At 40.1% G+C, this 16,771-nt stretch overlaps 1 protein-coding gene across 8 annotated transcripts in view; it reads left to right on the forward strand.

Annotated features, from left to right (window-relative positions):
• The first annotated feature begins 513 nt into the window (after nucleotides 1–513).
• The window catches only part of LOC103055799 (prominin-1-A-like), a 37,911-nt gene continuing 21,653 nt past the window's right edge, over nucleotides 514–16,771 (forward strand). Inside the window, exons 1-4 of one of the 8 annotated variants that reach the window (XM_088131659.1) lie at nucleotides 514–644; nucleotides 2,983–3,338; nucleotides 15,174–15,235; nucleotides 15,551–15,756. In XM_088131659.1, coding sequence (XP_087987785.1) covers nucleotides 3,209–3,338; nucleotides 15,174–15,235; nucleotides 15,551–15,756 — 398 coding nt within the window. In that variant the 5' untranslated portion in view covers nucleotides 514–644; nucleotides 2,983–3,208. Of the gene's footprint in view, nucleotides 645–684; nucleotides 939–978; nucleotides 1,640–2,982; nucleotides 3,339–15,173; nucleotides 15,236–15,550; nucleotides 15,757–16,771 lie in introns of those variants that run through there. The other 7 variants (XM_088131656.1, XM_088131653.1, XM_088131661.1 and 4 more) reach the window with 7 other exon arrangements.

Raw genomic sequence — 16,771 nt, forward strand, 5'->3', positions numbered from 1 at the left:
CCAGTCTGGAGAATATTTAAAAATGGAAATGAAATCTATGAATTCCTAGATTTTAGAACATGTAGGAATGGGGTATTTTTCCATCCCAATCAGTAAGAGGGAACTTTTCCAGATGTTAGAGGGTTTAAAAAAAACAAAACAAAACCAGAGGTGTTTTCCACTTAAATGTAGCAACTACCGGCTACCGTTACCATTTCAGGGTCCTACTTCAAGAGAGGAAGAGCAGAGCTGCGTTTGTTGATGAAACCTTTTAAGTCCCGTTTGCCAAAGGAGGATGTTGCATTACACGGGCCCTTCCCCCGTTCGGGCACTTAGCACTGCCAAGAAAACGTTCGAAAGCCACCAATATTGTGGCTTTCTAATATTTGTTTCTTTGGAATCCGAGGGCCCCGTTCGGAGACTGAAGGAGTCCTGCCCATAAAAAATAAGGCAGCGAAAGCGGTTCTGCGCAGGGCTGCGGAGGAAATGGAGGGGTACAGTTCTCGGGAGCTTCCAAACTCCCGGCTCTGGAAAGTCTAAGTGTCGTCGTTGTTTCGGACTCCACGAGGCTGTCGCTCAGATCGTTCTTAAGGAAACCGAGCATTAGGCGTCTCTGTCTCCAGTTGCTCCGGGCCTAGGTGGAGTCGACCAGCCGCGTTTTGGAGGTCAGGGAATGGCCAAGCCGCCCAGAGAGAAAGAGAGGGAGCAGACGGAAGGGCAGGGCGGGGATTGGATAAAGTCCCACGGGTGGTGAAACTAATCTCGCGTGTCCAGCCCCTCCTTATACCGGGCAAATCCGCTATGGGAATTCGCGTCGACCCTCCTTCTAGATCTTGATCTCTTTTCGGCGCCCCCCAGTGTTCGCGGAGCGGCAGCATCAAGTGAGCTTCTATTCTGACCCGGGGGGGGGGTTCCATCGCCCCCATCTACCCCGACTCGTGAATTTTCGGCAGAACAAAGTGAGATATAGGAACAGATGGAGGGACGGGAAGTTGCGACTTTGCTGGCCGCTCGCGCGCTCGCCCTCAAGGGCCGGGGAAACCGAGGGTGGGAATCGCGCCGCGAGCAGCTCTCGGATCCTGGCTGAGTCGGAGCCGAGCAACAGCGCGCCTTGGTCCGGACTGAGCCCCCACGATTCGCCGCGATTGCCCTATCTTGCTCAGCTCCCCCTTTTGTGTGGAGAGGTCGGAGTGCGGGTTGATTTATCCAGGTTTGCGCAAGCGAGGGAGGTCTTGCAGCTGTGGTGCAATTCGGTTACGACTGAGTACAATAGTTTTATTGCGCTGCCAGAGCCGAGAAGCCCTGGGAAAGACGCACTCCGAGAGACCCCGGCAGCCTTGGGCTCGCCAAGCCCCTTTCACTCTCCCGGCTCTTCCAGCTCCCGCAGCCCCTTTCCCGTCCTGCTCACCTCCTACCAGGTGGCGAGTCGTTTTTTTCTTTTCCTCTGCAACTTTTGAAAGAATTTGGGCGCGTGGCAGCAAAGCTGGACCCACCTCCCATCCGGGGCATCTTAATTTCTTCTCCGGGAAGGGAGAGGCGCGAAGGGAGCGACAGGATAAGGCTGGGGATTATTTTTAAAAAGGTGCGTGGGCGCGGTGCAAGTGAAGTTGAGGTACGCAGGGCTGCTCCCTTCCCTTGCGTGTCCCTTCGGAAGAACGCGGTAAGCCACGCTTGTGTTGAGCAGGATGTATCCCCCAACGGCCGGGCTCGTTAGCATGAGCCAAGGATGAATGGCTGGGGAGGGAATGTGTGCTTGGGGCAACCTGGCTCATTATTCTCTTTTGTGAAAGTAACACTGGGATCGATGGGGTTCTCTTCCCCAAAAGGTGAAAGTAGAAAGTACTCTCTCAGAATTCTTGTGTTATCCAGGTATTAAAGGACAGGGTTTCTAAGATTATGTCTCAGAAATCTGGTAATCTTTTACTTAAAGTAGGTGACACAGGTGTTTCAAGGACCCATTATCTGTTGATTTATGGGGTAATCATTGCATTCTAACTTTAAAATATAAAATAAATAATAAGCCTGCCATCTGCTAACATGGACCTGCTAATAAAGGCCTTGCTCCACCATATATTATACTGGCATTTTTCCTCTATGTCCACTGCCCCCCCCCCCCCCCCGGCCACCAGTATACTTTCTACTTGTGTCTTGTTGACAACTCAGATTGGCAGAAGGGAAAATAATAGGAAGTATTCAAATGAAGGAGAGTGCAAAGGAACTCCTGCTTCTTAATGTTTTGTGCAAGCCGCTGTATTTAGGGGGATATAGGGGGCTTGAACATTTTCCTTCTGAGAAAAGGCTAAAATTCTTGGATTCTTCAGGTTTGGAAAAAAAGCTGCTGACTGGGAACATGATTGAGGTGTATAAAATTATACATCAGGGAGAAGGGTTTTTTTTTGTTTTTGTTTTTTTAACTGTCTCTTCAAACACTAGGACCAGGGATCATCCAATGAAGCTGATTCAAAAGAGATTTAGAACAGCACCCCCACCCCACCCCAGTACTTCTTCATGTATTGCACAGCTGTAACATGTGGAACTCATGGTAATGGCCACTAACTTGGATTGTCTTAAAAAGTGACTTGGTAAAGGCAACGAGGACAGGTCTGTCAAGACCTATCAGTGTTACTCAGTGTAATCTCAGTTTCAGATGAGGATAACATGCACCGAAATACCAGTTCCTAGAGAGCAGGAGAGGGGCACGTCTCTGTGTCTTCCCTCCAGCATCCTAGATTGGCCATTGTGAGAAACAAAACGCTGGACTGAGATAGGCCTTGTCTGATTTTGCAGGACTGTCTTATATACTTATGGCTTGACTTGGGGAGAGCCGGGTGAGGGGCTTTTGGGCTTTCAACCATCCCTTCCATAATTGGAGCACTGAAAGGTGAAGGTCGCCTATCCCAAAAATCCACATTAACCACTTGCCTCATCTGATTTTTTTTTTCCCTGACAAGGAAGCAGATAGCGCTTGATATTTCACCTGGCTTTTTCCTGGTTGGTTGCTAGGCTATACCTTCTTATTCAGACTCCGGCTTTATCATCACCTGAGTTTCCAGGGCTGGTGAGAGGAAGCTTCAAACAGTATTATATCTAAGTGGAAAGTGAATAAAGGCCACCTTGCAGAGCAGCATCAGACAGAGATTCCTATGAAGCAAACAAGCTCCTGAAGATCCATGAAATCTTTCTAACTTGACTGGGACTTGGGATTGTGCTGCCTTTTCATTCTCTGAAGATGTCTCTGCAAAACCTCACACAGCCCACCTATCACCAGCCGCCCAGTAACTCAAATGGTGGCTTACAAGGCTTGTTCAATATGGTGCATGGTTTCTTGGGGATCGTACAACCCAACAGTTTCCCAAAAGGTAAGAATACAATGATGATTTCTTATCATCAGTAACTACTATGGTACAGAATGCCATTGGGTTTTCTTCTCCATAAGATGTGATCAACCATTGTTTTCCTCATTGTATGAACTTCTCAGATTAAACGTTGTGGAGGACACACATTTAATTTGAGAATTCGGTAGGAAAGTCTCAACCGTTTGCATGCCCAGGTTGAGTCTGGCTAATAGGCAAATGGCAGTGAGTTTACTATGGCACTGTGGGGGAATGCAAGGTTAGCTGCCTTAATGAAACAGCACTGGAAAGAAGACACTCAATTTTATCATTCTGTGATGAGAATAATGTTGATTTATTGTACCAGGTTTAACTGGAGCCCAAGCACTGAACAATATGATAATAAGGGTCTTGAGAAGGGTATAAGTTACAGATTGTCCATCTGTTACTTGAGCCTGGAAGGTAAATACCATCTACTATTTGTTTATGGTGCATTTATTTATTCAACAATATTTCTTCAGATATTGAAAAAGATGAACTAACCTTTGAGACTGCTTGTATTGAAAAATCAATGCATGCTATAGTTTTGTTCATAAAAAATAGCATTTATTTCCAAATAGTTAGTTTTAATTCATCCCTTTGCCATCTTTGCCAGTCTCTAAGATTCAAGTTCTTCAGTAATTTGCTATCACATTTTTAATATTTTCCTTTTGAAGAGAAGAATTTAAGAAACATTATAAATGAAAAGCAGCTCAGGGCTAAACCTTTTTCTATTAAAAAAATGCAACTGCAGCCGCAGCCTTTGGTGGGTAGAATAATGTTGTGGCAGTACCCTAAATGGATGGGACCTGGTGCTTCCAAGAGACATTCGTTTTTAGAAATTAGTACAATATATCTATTTTTTAATGTGAAAGGCTTATATTCCATTTTTCTTTTTCTCCATTAAAAAAATCTGAAAAGCTACACTTTGTTGTCTTTTGGTAGTTTGCTGCCACAATTCTACAATTTCTGGTGGTTATGAAACCTAAGTCTGGGGGCCAGGTGCAGCCTGCATGTTACAGTTTCCCACCCCTGCTTCATATTAAAGTGATGAAGATTTAGCATGACTTTACACATCAGTTTTACTTTCTCATCCCTTTGAGAAATGGAGAAATACATAGTAGAGTTGTGGCATTTTACATAAATGACTTCCTCCCCGATTTGAACTTGGGATAACCTGTTTTTCTGGGTTATGGTAAAAAATAGGCTACTTTATACAAATAGATTTTTCTTTATGTCAGTCAGAAAACACTTTTTCTTGTCTAGCTTCAGTGTCAATCAACTCTTCTCAGATTTTTTTTAAAGTGCAAAGAACCTTGTGTAAATAAGAACAAAGCACTCAATAAGCATTTGATCTGATAACTTTGTAGTCACTTTAAAAAAGGGAACAAAAGGAAAAGGTCTGCTTGAACCATGGGCAGACGCTAGGCACTGAGTTCATAGTCTGAATGTGAAGGAGGAAAGTTGTAGGGATCAGCTCACCACATAGCAGAAAGAAAGGAAGAAAGAGCCCACACGCTCTTTCTTGTTTCTGAGATCTGCTCCAGGAGAAACGATCAAGAAACCTTCTACTTGCCTTCATGCATTTTTTGTTATATGATTTCTGCTCTTTTCTACTAAATTGTCTCAAAACTTCAAATGAAACTTCTGTGGAAGACCTCAAGAAGTGTTAAGTGGTACAGTTATCCAGATATAACGCAACAAATTTGGTGCCAGAAACAGAAAATGCTCCTTTTCATCACTTACATAAATTAAAATAGTAAACATATATACTATCTTAGCACAGTCTTCTGAAATCTTCAATATTATGGCTGAATGTAAATGTAAGCAGCTGTAACGGCAAGGCCCCATTTATTTCATTGTGGCTCTGCCAACGTGCAACAGGACTGCGTTTTAACAGGAAAAATGGGGTGGGGGTGGTGGAGAGGAGGAGCTACATCCTCTGCTGGGTTGTTTATCAGGCTTGGTTGCCTAGACTTTTTCCTCCTCATGGCCTTGAAGAACTTGCAACTGACCACTACTGATTCAGCTGGAGGAGGTGGTGGTGTTTTGTTTCTCTTCTTAAAAAGTATTATATTTAACATTTTAATAGGAAATTGTAATAGAAAGCAGGACTAAAACCATATATTTATTTACTAAAAATATTCCAGAGGTTAAACACCTGAGAGAAATAAAAGTCTGTGTCTGGTACACTGGGGAGAGACTCCCCAGCCAAGTCCAAAGCAGAAAGAAGTCTGTCCTCTATAGCCCTCTCCCTTGGCTCATATATCTTGGGCACTTGGAGGAAGGTCCCTGAAGAAGATAGACATGGGATAAGATGATTTCTTCATCTAGCATGTTTGTGCAAGGTTTAAATACAAGCACCACTCTTTGAACAATGTTTCAACATAAATTAGAAACCTCGTATAGAACTTTTCGAGCCTTGGTGAGGTGGGTTTACAATGCCTCTTATTCTACTTAATAGCCCAAAGGCTGTGTTTTGAACTAACCCCAAGTTCTAAGGCAGCAAATGGGCTGCCCATTCAAATGTTTAAGTTGAAATTCACTAGGACCTAGAGCATGCTTAACTATAGTCAAGTTTCTATCCAAATGGAATTGAAGCTCAGATCACTTCATAGCACTGTACAGTTTCAGCTTTAAACTCCCACCGCCCCACCATTGTATACAAGCATAGGACAGCAACACAATTAAGAGTATGCTGGAGGCTTTATCATGCAGTTTGACCCTGAGGAGACCCTGCTTCATCCTTTAGAATGGTGAGACAGACCCTGAGACTATGATTCCTTATCTTGGATATAATGCTTCTTGTGATACAACTCAAAATGTTAAGATCCTTTTGACAATAGTGTTGCATGTTGATATGTATTCAGGCTGTAGACAACTTGATAATCTAGCCCTTGTGGCCTTCCTGAAAGTTATTGTTTCTTTCTCTTTTAAGGCTAGATATAGTTCTCTAAACTCAGTGTTGTAGCCTGTCGCAGCTTAAAGGGGTTGAGAATAATAGCTACTGAAAGTTGTGAGTCTTCTAGTAACTGTTCTTCTGGACCTTCAAATCATTGAATTTGAAGCTACAAATTAGTTAGTTATAAGTAACTTCAAAGATCTCTGTGGTGCAATATTTTGCTTCCAAGAATAGCCATCTATTCCCCATTTAGTTTGTGTTTTACTACTACTCTTTAACTATGATGGCAAAGAGCTATTTAAAAACTTATATAATTTATCTAATCCTTTAAAAAATGAATCTAAGGTTAACAGGCATATTGAACAATAGTGTATTTGTTGTATTTAACAGTTACCTTTCCATGAAAGCACCAGTTCTCTTATTCTTGTGAATGCTAAGTTTTCTCAGATATGAGTTAAAATGTATGTATGCTGGCTTTCCCTGGTCAGGATGTTTTTATTGATCATTTTACATAATCCTAAAAGGATTCATTAGGCAGAATTGCCTGCAAAGCACTGGACCTGGGCATTCTGATCCACAAGGTCACGTAAACTTCAGAATCAGCTCTTTCTCAGCTGTTTTGCCATTCTGCTATTCTGTCACTCACAGACCTTTGTTGCCGCCAGTGCCTATTTTTTATTCTGTCTTTCATTGACATAAAATGTGGTGTCTGGAGAAAGTATAGAGTAGATAATATATTCAAGGAAATCTGGGATTTTTCCCAATCCTTGGAAAGGCAGTCATGTTTGATAGGTTGTGGAGAGCTGAGGCAGACATGAAGATTGTTTTGAAGTCCGTTCTACACTTTGGCAGCTGCTGTGTTCTCCGTTACAAGCTTGAGTATCAACATTTCTATTTGTTGCAAAGGAGCTGTTCCAGTTCAGTCAATCATTAATTTTTTGTTTAATCTCCAAGCAGGCTGTTCCTAAATGCAGAGTAGAGAAATTGGTTGGAGTAGGAGGGGGAAAAACAGCATATTAAGATGGGAAAAGAGATATAAAAGTGGCATGGCAAAGGAAGGGCGGTGCCTTTGGCAGAGCACTCTCAACAGGGTCTCTAGTGATTAACATTCAATATTATAAAACTTTCCAATTTGCTTTAGAGTCATGTCCCCCAGACCTATTTGTTCACACTGTGTGTTTGGATAATATGCATACATACATGGCGTTTGATGATCTTTTATAATGTGATATCTTAGCTTTCAGTTGCTTTCCTAGTTCCCATTGTTTGGGCCTATGAATTCAATAGAACTCAGCAATTTCCACTTCTTAAATTTAACCCTTTGGAGTATTGCTTTTCCTCTGAAAAGTATAATGCTACATATTTGCCCTTATGAAATAGGAGTCTGTGGATTATAGCTCAATATTTGGATTTATTGTTTCCTTCTACATCTCTTTATTGTAAGGTCGGTCAGTTGACTCATGTTTAGATCACATTCCAGTAAGGCACAAGTTTCTTTAACAATGCCGGAATTCAACCAGTTTCTCCAGTTTGAACATTTGGATTTTTTGTTTTCCTCTCTTCCTCCTTCAAAATAAAATACATCACATTTGTCAATGCTAAATGTAATTCTGTAGCTTACAACCTAATGCATCAGTACATTTAGTTTTTCAATCTTGCCATTGTACCACATCTGCTATTCTTTTATAGTTTGCTTAATTTATTCTAAATCCCATCCCAACTTTTTCCATAGTTGGGATGGGGTTTAGAATAAAAAGTTTCATGAAGATTTGAAAGTTTAATGAAGGGCAGTTTAGTGGTCTGTTTATTTTTTACTGAGGTAAGAAACTGAACCTGTTTTCACTTAAGGAAGTACTGATTTGTAATGGTAGTTGCTGATACAGAACTTTTCAAATCAACATTTTCATTATCATTGACCAGCATAAGATAATATAAAACCATGAGATAAAACAATAGTTATATTGTGTTGTGATACACACACACACACAAACAAAATTTGGTATAAATATTATTGATATTTTTTTGTAGTATCACATAGTATAATATTAGTTAATATACGTATAAAATCCCTATATGTTGGTAATAACAGATATTACAGTTTTGTCCTATATTTAAAGTCTATGTTAAACATAATAAAAATAAACAGGCTAAATAACTGGAGATAATAAACAATGATACAAATGTATGGATATGACATTTATTTGATTGAATTAACAAAGAAATCAAATTTCATTTGCATTCCCAGATAAAAATGATGTATGAAATAGCAGAATAATAATAATAATAATAATAATAATAATAATATAAATAAATTATACTACTGCTGTAAAACTTATTTATCCCACCTAATCTACAGTTTGACTAATTGCTTGCAAGTTTTGCATGCTGATAATGCAAATATAGCCACAACATATGTTATTTTAGAATCTTTACCTAATAAGCGGTATTGAACATAAAATGCATCAGGATGTCCAAGGAATGTCTTAAGTAATGGTTCCACCTGGGAGTTTCTACAATCTCTATAAAAGTTACAGTATAGCAGGACATGGGCCAATGAGAAAATTTCAACTGTTATCCAATTCACTTCCTTAAATATAAATGAAACAGTAAAGACATTACAATTGGCCCTTTGCAGATAATTCTGTAAAAGAGAACCTACATAGACATTATGTAACACACACACACGCATATAGTCTTGCAATTTAAGAAGAAACAGCCAGGGAAGACTGACAGTTTAAGCAGAAGAATGGCGAAGGGATGGAGCAGTCAGCTAGCCCTTCTTTCTTCTTGCCATTTAGCTGTTCAAAATCTCCTCTTTTTTTTGTGTGTTTTCCTGTGCCACTTTTCTGCAACAAATGACACATAAACTTGTGTACGAGGATATGAAGTCATAAATCAACCAGAAGACTGCCAGTTAATCTAGTTAGCCTATGGATCTAAACCAAGAACAGTATGAATGGGCATAAAGACGCTTTTTTCCCCCTGCATTCATTCTCTGGATGACTTACAAAATCATCTTAATCGATGAGGTGTAGAACCTCCAGAAGTTGGGCAGGTGGTTTGTCCATATTCTATCAATTAAGAGGAATGATCAATCCTTAACTTGTTCCTACCAACCCTATTAAGTGGACCAAAGCCAATATCAGTTCAGTATCCTATGTATCAGTAATAGAAATTCAGTTAGCAGAGGAGCTGTCCCAATACAGAGCACAGCAGAGGAAGTTGCTTAAGCAGGAGCTAGCTTCTGAATGAAGAGAGGCAAGGTTTCTTCCCTACCTCTTTCTGATTTTTATCAAGGCATGATCCACACAGCATACTTCCCCTTCACAAATAGGAGTCATATCCTTATCTAATGTGCTGTCATCTGGGCACAGCACCTTTAACACAGGTTTCCATCTGACTATGCTATTATTACCTTTGTTCCTAGAATTTGGGAGGGAATCCTTTGGCTTTTCCAATGTTGTGATCTCTCTGAGTAGAACACCCCCTGAGTGGCAGGCTATCAGCATCCTATAACTTTCCTTGACATTGTTCATAGTAGGGCTAACAATAAAGTCTTCCCTCTTTGAGGACTTGTTTACTTCTGGGATAGTTTTAAAAAAGATAGAGGGGCATGACAGTCTCTCTCCCTCCAATTGTCCAGATTGGAGGAGTTTGTTAAAGCTAGCCATTTTTCAAGCTTTGCTTTTTTGTATTGTGGATCTGGAATCTTAAAAAAATGACTTAAAATATGAATATGAAGATACTAAATGTATGAGCTCGTAGTTTTGTTTAATCCTATTACCAGTAGAATAGCTGTTAAAGAGACAGACAGACAGAAAGAATTGTCATGGTTTTCACTTCTTGTCCCTGCAGACCCAGCAGGGCAGAGTCTTTGAGTGAAGAGTCTTTGCTGAAATCCCCTGATGCTGACTCTAGTATCCAACGCATGGATGCCTCAGTGCTGTGTTCTGCATCTCCCTTTCAGCAGGATGATGCTCAGCTCAACCACGTGTATGCCCTAAAATACCACAAAGAAGTACAATTAGCTCTCATTCTTTGGGTTTTGCACCTTGTCTGCTTGATCTTCATCCAGCCTCAGATTTCAAGAATAACAATCCAGGCTTGTTCCTCTGAATGGCTGTCATGGTCTATTCCTGCAATGTCTTATATCCTGGAATATTGCAGGATAATGTGCCAAACATTCCAGTCCAGATTTTCCAGAGTATCTAAATTAATTTACAGTTATACTTTTATAAGAGCCTTGGGATACTGAGCCCTTAAACATTAAAGGTTTCTTCTCTTTTTCCCTGCTGGACAGCCTGAGTTTGAAGGGAGACTGCCCTTTTAGGGGAATTAGTACTTTGTTATCAGATTTATTGAACGTACAAATGCTGTCTGTCTTTCTCTGTGAACAACTAGCAGTAGCAATCCCCATAAAAAGTGAACTCTACTAAATTTCTTTTGATAAATGTCTACTTTCCGCTAGAAAGTCTTACAGCTCGTACTACTAGTGACTGGGATTGTTTTGAAACTGGCTCACTGATCTTAACTTCCAGTTTCCTGACTGAATAATGATACTGGCTGGCAACTTTAATGCCAGGATGGGAGGCGGCAATAAGGCTCTTTTACAGCATTATAATGTCACCTATTCTTTATTTGGGGAGATTCCATGGAAGTCCAAGGACTGTGGCATTAACTCAGGGGTAGAGATGGTTTACAACAAAATCTACAAAAACATCTAAATCTAGTGGCTATATATTTCATTGCAAAGATTGCAGGGTAGATTTTCATTTGGGGACTGATCACCTACCATTACTGGGAATGTTCACCTCCATAAGAAGTGAGCAGAGCCACCAGCAGTCTCTTAAGAATTTACCCATTAATGGCAGGTATCTTAGATCAATGTGGATATGTAAGCTGGCTTTGGCCATAACGCAGTTTTTCAATGCTCCACAAACTACCCACCTAAATCAGTCACTACTTGCTTCAAATAACCATCCTGAAATAATCTCAATTTTTCAAAGTCTCATTAGCTTTGCTCAAAAGTATATTCAACCTACTCCAGCCTCATTCTCATACCAATCCACTAAGGGATCCCAATCCTGGTATGATAAGGAATGTATTTTAATTAAAGCCCAGGTAGCACTATCATATAGGATGGCCAGAACAGCTAATGATTTTAATACCTGTGAATTTTTTTACTCACTATAGCACAATAGAGCTATAACAGGTGAATAGAGAAAAAGGTTGGGCCAGGATACAGTAGGTTGTGATGAACAAAGATCATCATCTGTTTTGGCAGCTTGTTTCTAAATCTACAGCTAACATAAACTCCAATAATCATAATCATACAGTTCCTCTTCATACTTGGTCCAGACATGTCTGAGGTATTTTTACTGTCTCAAGATAGTATCCCCAATATTCAGTCATTAGATGATCCAATCCAGAGTGCCTTCAATATCTTTTGCTAAGATTCAAAAATGAGTTGTTCATCAAAAAAAAAAAAAAAAAAAAATCCTTGCAAATATTTAATTCCACCTGAATTTTTAAAGCTAAATCTAACATGGTGGGAATCAGTGTTAGCCCTTCTCTTCACTTCCATAAATCTATATGAATACCCAAGGAATGGCTTAATTCCATAACACTCTCAATATATAAAAAGGGAGATAGGTGTGACCCTGCTAATTATCACCCAGTCTTCTTTCAGAAATTAGTAAACTAAATGCCAGGTTTTATATCATAAACTTTCAGATTGGCTACACTATGAGAATATTTTAGTGCCTGAGCAGGCCAGTTTCAGATCTGGATACTTTACAATGAACCAGCATATAATTCCGTATCATTTAGCGGAGAAATACTATAATCTCCCAAACGGAACCCTCTACACTTCCGTCTTAGATCTAAAGGTGGGTTTTGATTTTATACCCTGACAGAAACTCTGGAGAAAATTAGTAGCCTCAGTAATGGATTGTCATCTCCTCAAATTGATTATACCATTACATCAAGGCACTGTCACACTGGTCAAGGAATAGCAATGGGAACTTAACAGAGATTGTTCTTACCTGTAAGGGAGTCAAGCAAAGGTGCACTTTTGCCCCTCTTGCTGTTTAACCTCTATATTAACAATATAGGTGAGTTTTTTGCAATCCAGACTTTCATCTTTCATCTCTAGCCAGTTGCCCCATGTCTTGCTCTTTAGTATGTGGATGATGCAGCCATTCTCTCTATATCAAAAGTCAGGCTGCACAAGTTGGCATGTTTTAGAGCATTATCGGCCTATTGTGATAGAGAATGCTTCAAAATAAATCACTAAAAAACAAAAGGCCTGGTATTTTCAAGAAAACACTTCAACTCCTTGGCTAGATGGATGATAAATGGAAGATCTGTCAAGCAGATAAGTAAGATAAATGAGATTAAGCATCATGTCAGTTGGATGTCTTAATCTGCTGGGTCAGTTCCTTCCTTTCTTTGTGGTTGTCAGCATGCATTTTTATTTCAATTTCAGACGACTGTTGTTTCCCAAAACAGCTCAGATCTCTTAAAAAAAAAAAGAGAAGCAAGCCTCAATCTTTAGGATCTCAGAAGTACCCTTTAGAGGAGAAACCACAAAGTGCCTAATGGCATCTTAATACCCAAAAGGTATTGCAAAAGACTGACAGAGCTATCCCTGTGGAAATTATTTGTGTGAGCTAAAGGTAAGCAAGCTTACAGCAGCCTTCTGTAAGGAATCAGGTTGGCTTCCTTCACATTGCCATGATGTTCTTCCTGGAAGACAGGGAGAGCCATTTCCAATGGTTCATTGGCAGATGGATGACGCTAAGATATGCTGCCCTACAATTATCTGGATTTAAGAGAATTTTTGAAGAAACGTTTATTGGACAAAAAAAGTGTTTCCCTTTTCCTATCCTGACCTAGTCAATGGTAAAGCAATGAATAATTTGATTTCCTCTGTATGCTATTGCCTATATTCAAGCAGAGATGTCTTTTATAACCTCATTTTATTTTGTCAATTTGTATTAGATGCTTAGGATCTAATGCTCAAACTCTCTTGTGCAAAGAAGTCTATGGAAGTTTCAGTCCCAGCAAAAATGTTATTTGATAAATTCATACTCCTGCAAATCCGAAGCCTACTTTTCTTTTTTAAAAGAATTCTCATTCTTTGTAAAACACCTTGCATGGTTTCCTCAGTGCTTTCTTTACGTGCCACGAGAGATCTCAGTGGCTAGTTGCAAACATTTGTAAATCTAATTCACTTAGATATATTTATAATTTATATCCTGCATTTCAGATGAGATTAGTTCCCAAAGTAACATTAATAAAACCAAGATCATAAGGGGAAGTTGGGACAATGCATTAAAAGGAAACAAAACCAAAAATGCTTGCTAAGAGTAAACAAGGGAGGTATTTATGCAAATAAAGTGAGCTTTACTGGAAGTGGAAACAGCTGAGAGGAGGTTGGAAAGCTGCAAAAAGATTTTGATGCTCAGGGGCTACATTTCAAGATGAGAGACTTCTCAATGGAGGGTGACAATGTACATTTATGAAGAGGAAATGTGCTGAGGCATCAGCCTGCCTGATAGTTATGCTTCCAAACCTGGAAAGTACTTAATCCTAATACTAGATTTCTATAGGTTTGCTGTTACTACACAGTATTGGGTGAAAAAAAATCTGATCCCAAGTTCTCTCTGATATTCTTGCTGAGCCCTGATAGGAGTTTTGTGACAAATGTTTACTTCAGATTAAATCATATCTTTTAACAAGCAAAAACCACACTTACGCTAAGCACTCTTCTTTTAGCATAAGGGTGAACTACATCCTGCCCCAAGGCCCCTCAGATAACATCTGAAAATTAGTACTGGGGCCTTCTGCCATTTTGGTCGAGAAACACATGAAATCTATAGTGTAGGTCATAAAATTGCCTTAACATAGCTTAAAGGAAACAAAGGCCTACTGCAAAACTCTTAAAGCATTCTCCAAACCAAACATCTCAGTACTGCTGATTTGCATTGTTACCATTTATTAGCCTGCTCCCAAGTATTAAGTTTCGGTGGCCCTCAGCCACCAAAAAGTTGTTTGCTACTGTTCTAGGTTAAAAAGCTATAGTTGACATGGTGACCATGAGGAAAACCAATATGAAAATGCATGAAGGCACCTTTATTGAAGTTGTACAAAATTGTTACTAGATGATAAATGTTTTTCATCAAGCATGTGGGTAGGAAAGAAAAGAGGGTGGGAAAAAAAGCATGGCTAGTCATGGAGTCATGTTTTTTCCAGCTTCCCATGGTTAGATAGAATGATGGGGATTTTCAGATGTGCAGATGGGTTCTTCACTGGTGCTGAGTAGCAGTACATCCTCTGAAAGCTTGCTATATGGATTTTGGATCTTCTAGCATGACACAGATATCTTATAATTTCCAGCTGACTTCCATGTAGCTGTGGCTAATCCCCATATAATGTTGCACTGCACTGCATTGCTCAGTGGCTTGGTAGAATATTTGTTTTGGGCACTTTCTGTTGCACTGTGTCTGTTCCTTCAGATCACTCCAAGCCGATAACCTTTGAAATGGAGAATGTTTGCAAAGCATGGAGCACTGCACCACTTAGAGGCAAAGAGGGATATTGCTTGCATAGCAGTGCCAAAGGAAATATTTTTTTCTGACATCGGGGTGATAGGATCAAATCCAGTTACCTGAACTTTCCTGCTCCTGGAACTAAAGAGTGAGGTTTCATGTGTTCTGAAGACTGGCATGGCTGCCATACATATGGGCTATAGTAAAATGGCTTTGGAGAAAGGGAGCCTGGGAAATGACATTTTCAGCTTGGTAACCCAGGCTCCAGGCAAGAAATTTTAAACAAATTTAGGTTTTGGATTATCTATAGATGTAAATAAATAAATAAATGATAGCATTTTCTACCAACCTCTCTGTGCTTCTCCGTAGATCTCCTGACTCAACTGATCAAGCGTCAAGATTTCCTTCAAGACCAGACAATATATAAAGAGGTGAGTAGGGTGTGATCCTTGTGATTATTGCAAATGTGGAGATGTCTAAGACTTGATGTGCTGACTCACTGTCCTTTGCTAGGCCTGGTCCATCAGATGAGACTTTAAAGTAACATTCTTGCTGTTTAGTGATTTTTTTGAGGAAGTAAAATGAGTAGTAAAACAAGATGGTATCTGAAGTAAATCCAGTGGAATTTGCTCACTCCTGGAGACAGTCTTCTGTTCAGTCTTCTATCCTTCTTTGCATTTTGAAGCGGACAAGTGTCCACAAATTGCTAAGTCTGATAACTCTCTTTTGCTTCCCTCCACTTCTAGATGCTCAAGTATGAGACGGGCTTCCTGGTTTGTACCGCCATTGGTCTTCTGTTTATCGTCCTTGTTCCCCTAGTGGGCTTGTATTTCTGCTGCTGCCGCTGCTGTGGACACTGTGGAGGTTTCATGTACCAGAAGCAGAACAAGCACACTGCCTGCAAGAGGCAGACTCTTTTTTGGTCTCTGCTGGGTATTACTGTTGTTCTTCTGTGAGTTTCATCCTATGCAGAATAATAGAATGAGCTGGTGGGAGGTGCGACTTTGGCCTTTTGCTTGTGCTACAGTCTCTGATTTAAAGCAAAGAGTAGCTACTCCTGCATCACTGCATTAGATTTTTTACATTGACAGAGAATTGCGTAGCACCCTAAAGATTAAATAGTTTATTATTGTATCTCATGAAGTGGACAGTGATCCATGAAAGGTGAACTTATAAAAATTGGTTAGACTTTAAGATGTTTCTTGTTGATTTTGCAACAAGAGGCAAACACAATCACCACTCTGGAAACACATTGAAAGATTCCTTGATTTGTATGGATAGTACTTACACAGCAGATGTTCCTAATATATATGCACAGTGGCTGATGGAAGTGTTAAATGAGATGTGATCCAGTCCTCTTGTCTCCTTGGCAAGTCTGTCAGGATTGTTTGTACTTGGGGAATGGTTTCCTGAAAAGTAGGGCATGGGATGGGATGGGCCAAGCAGGGAGGCAGTAAAGGAAATGGCCACGGTGGGACAGCAGATTCCATTGTGTGGGACAAAAGAGTTATGAAGTTGCTCTGAGGCCAAAGAGCACAACAATGTGATCGTTAGCAGCCTGGAATATTCCTGGCAATGCTTGATTTTGCCAAAGCTCCACTCAGCACCTCTTTTCAGAAACAAGCACATTCCTAAAACATAAATATGCCCTCTTTTTTTTAATTACAGAAATTCCTACATTGGAGACCCTTAGTATATAATTTGTTCCTGTGTTATTCCCAGAAAGACACAAAGATCAAAGTTAGCCAGAATGTACTTTTGTAAATGCGGGCAGGATTACAAAGAGATCATGCCTGGCATGGTCAGCCACAACTGAGACCATGGTGCTAGAGAGAGAAGGTGTTGCACAATACAGAGTTACTCTGACAAATTACAGTACTGGGACATTCCAAGCCGAAATAACACTATGATTCTGATATATTAGAGAGACCATGAGCATAAAGTGCTGGCTCTAAACCATACTTATC

The sequence above is a fragment of the Python bivittatus genome, unplaced genomic scaffold (assembly GCF_059951505.1).
Source record: "Python bivittatus isolate LINGU-HERP-01145 unplaced genomic scaffold, Pbiv_v1 ctg000980_np1212, whole genome shotgun sequence".
Taxonomy (NCBI): Eukaryota; Metazoa; Chordata; class Lepidosauria; order Squamata; family Pythonidae; genus Python; species Python bivittatus.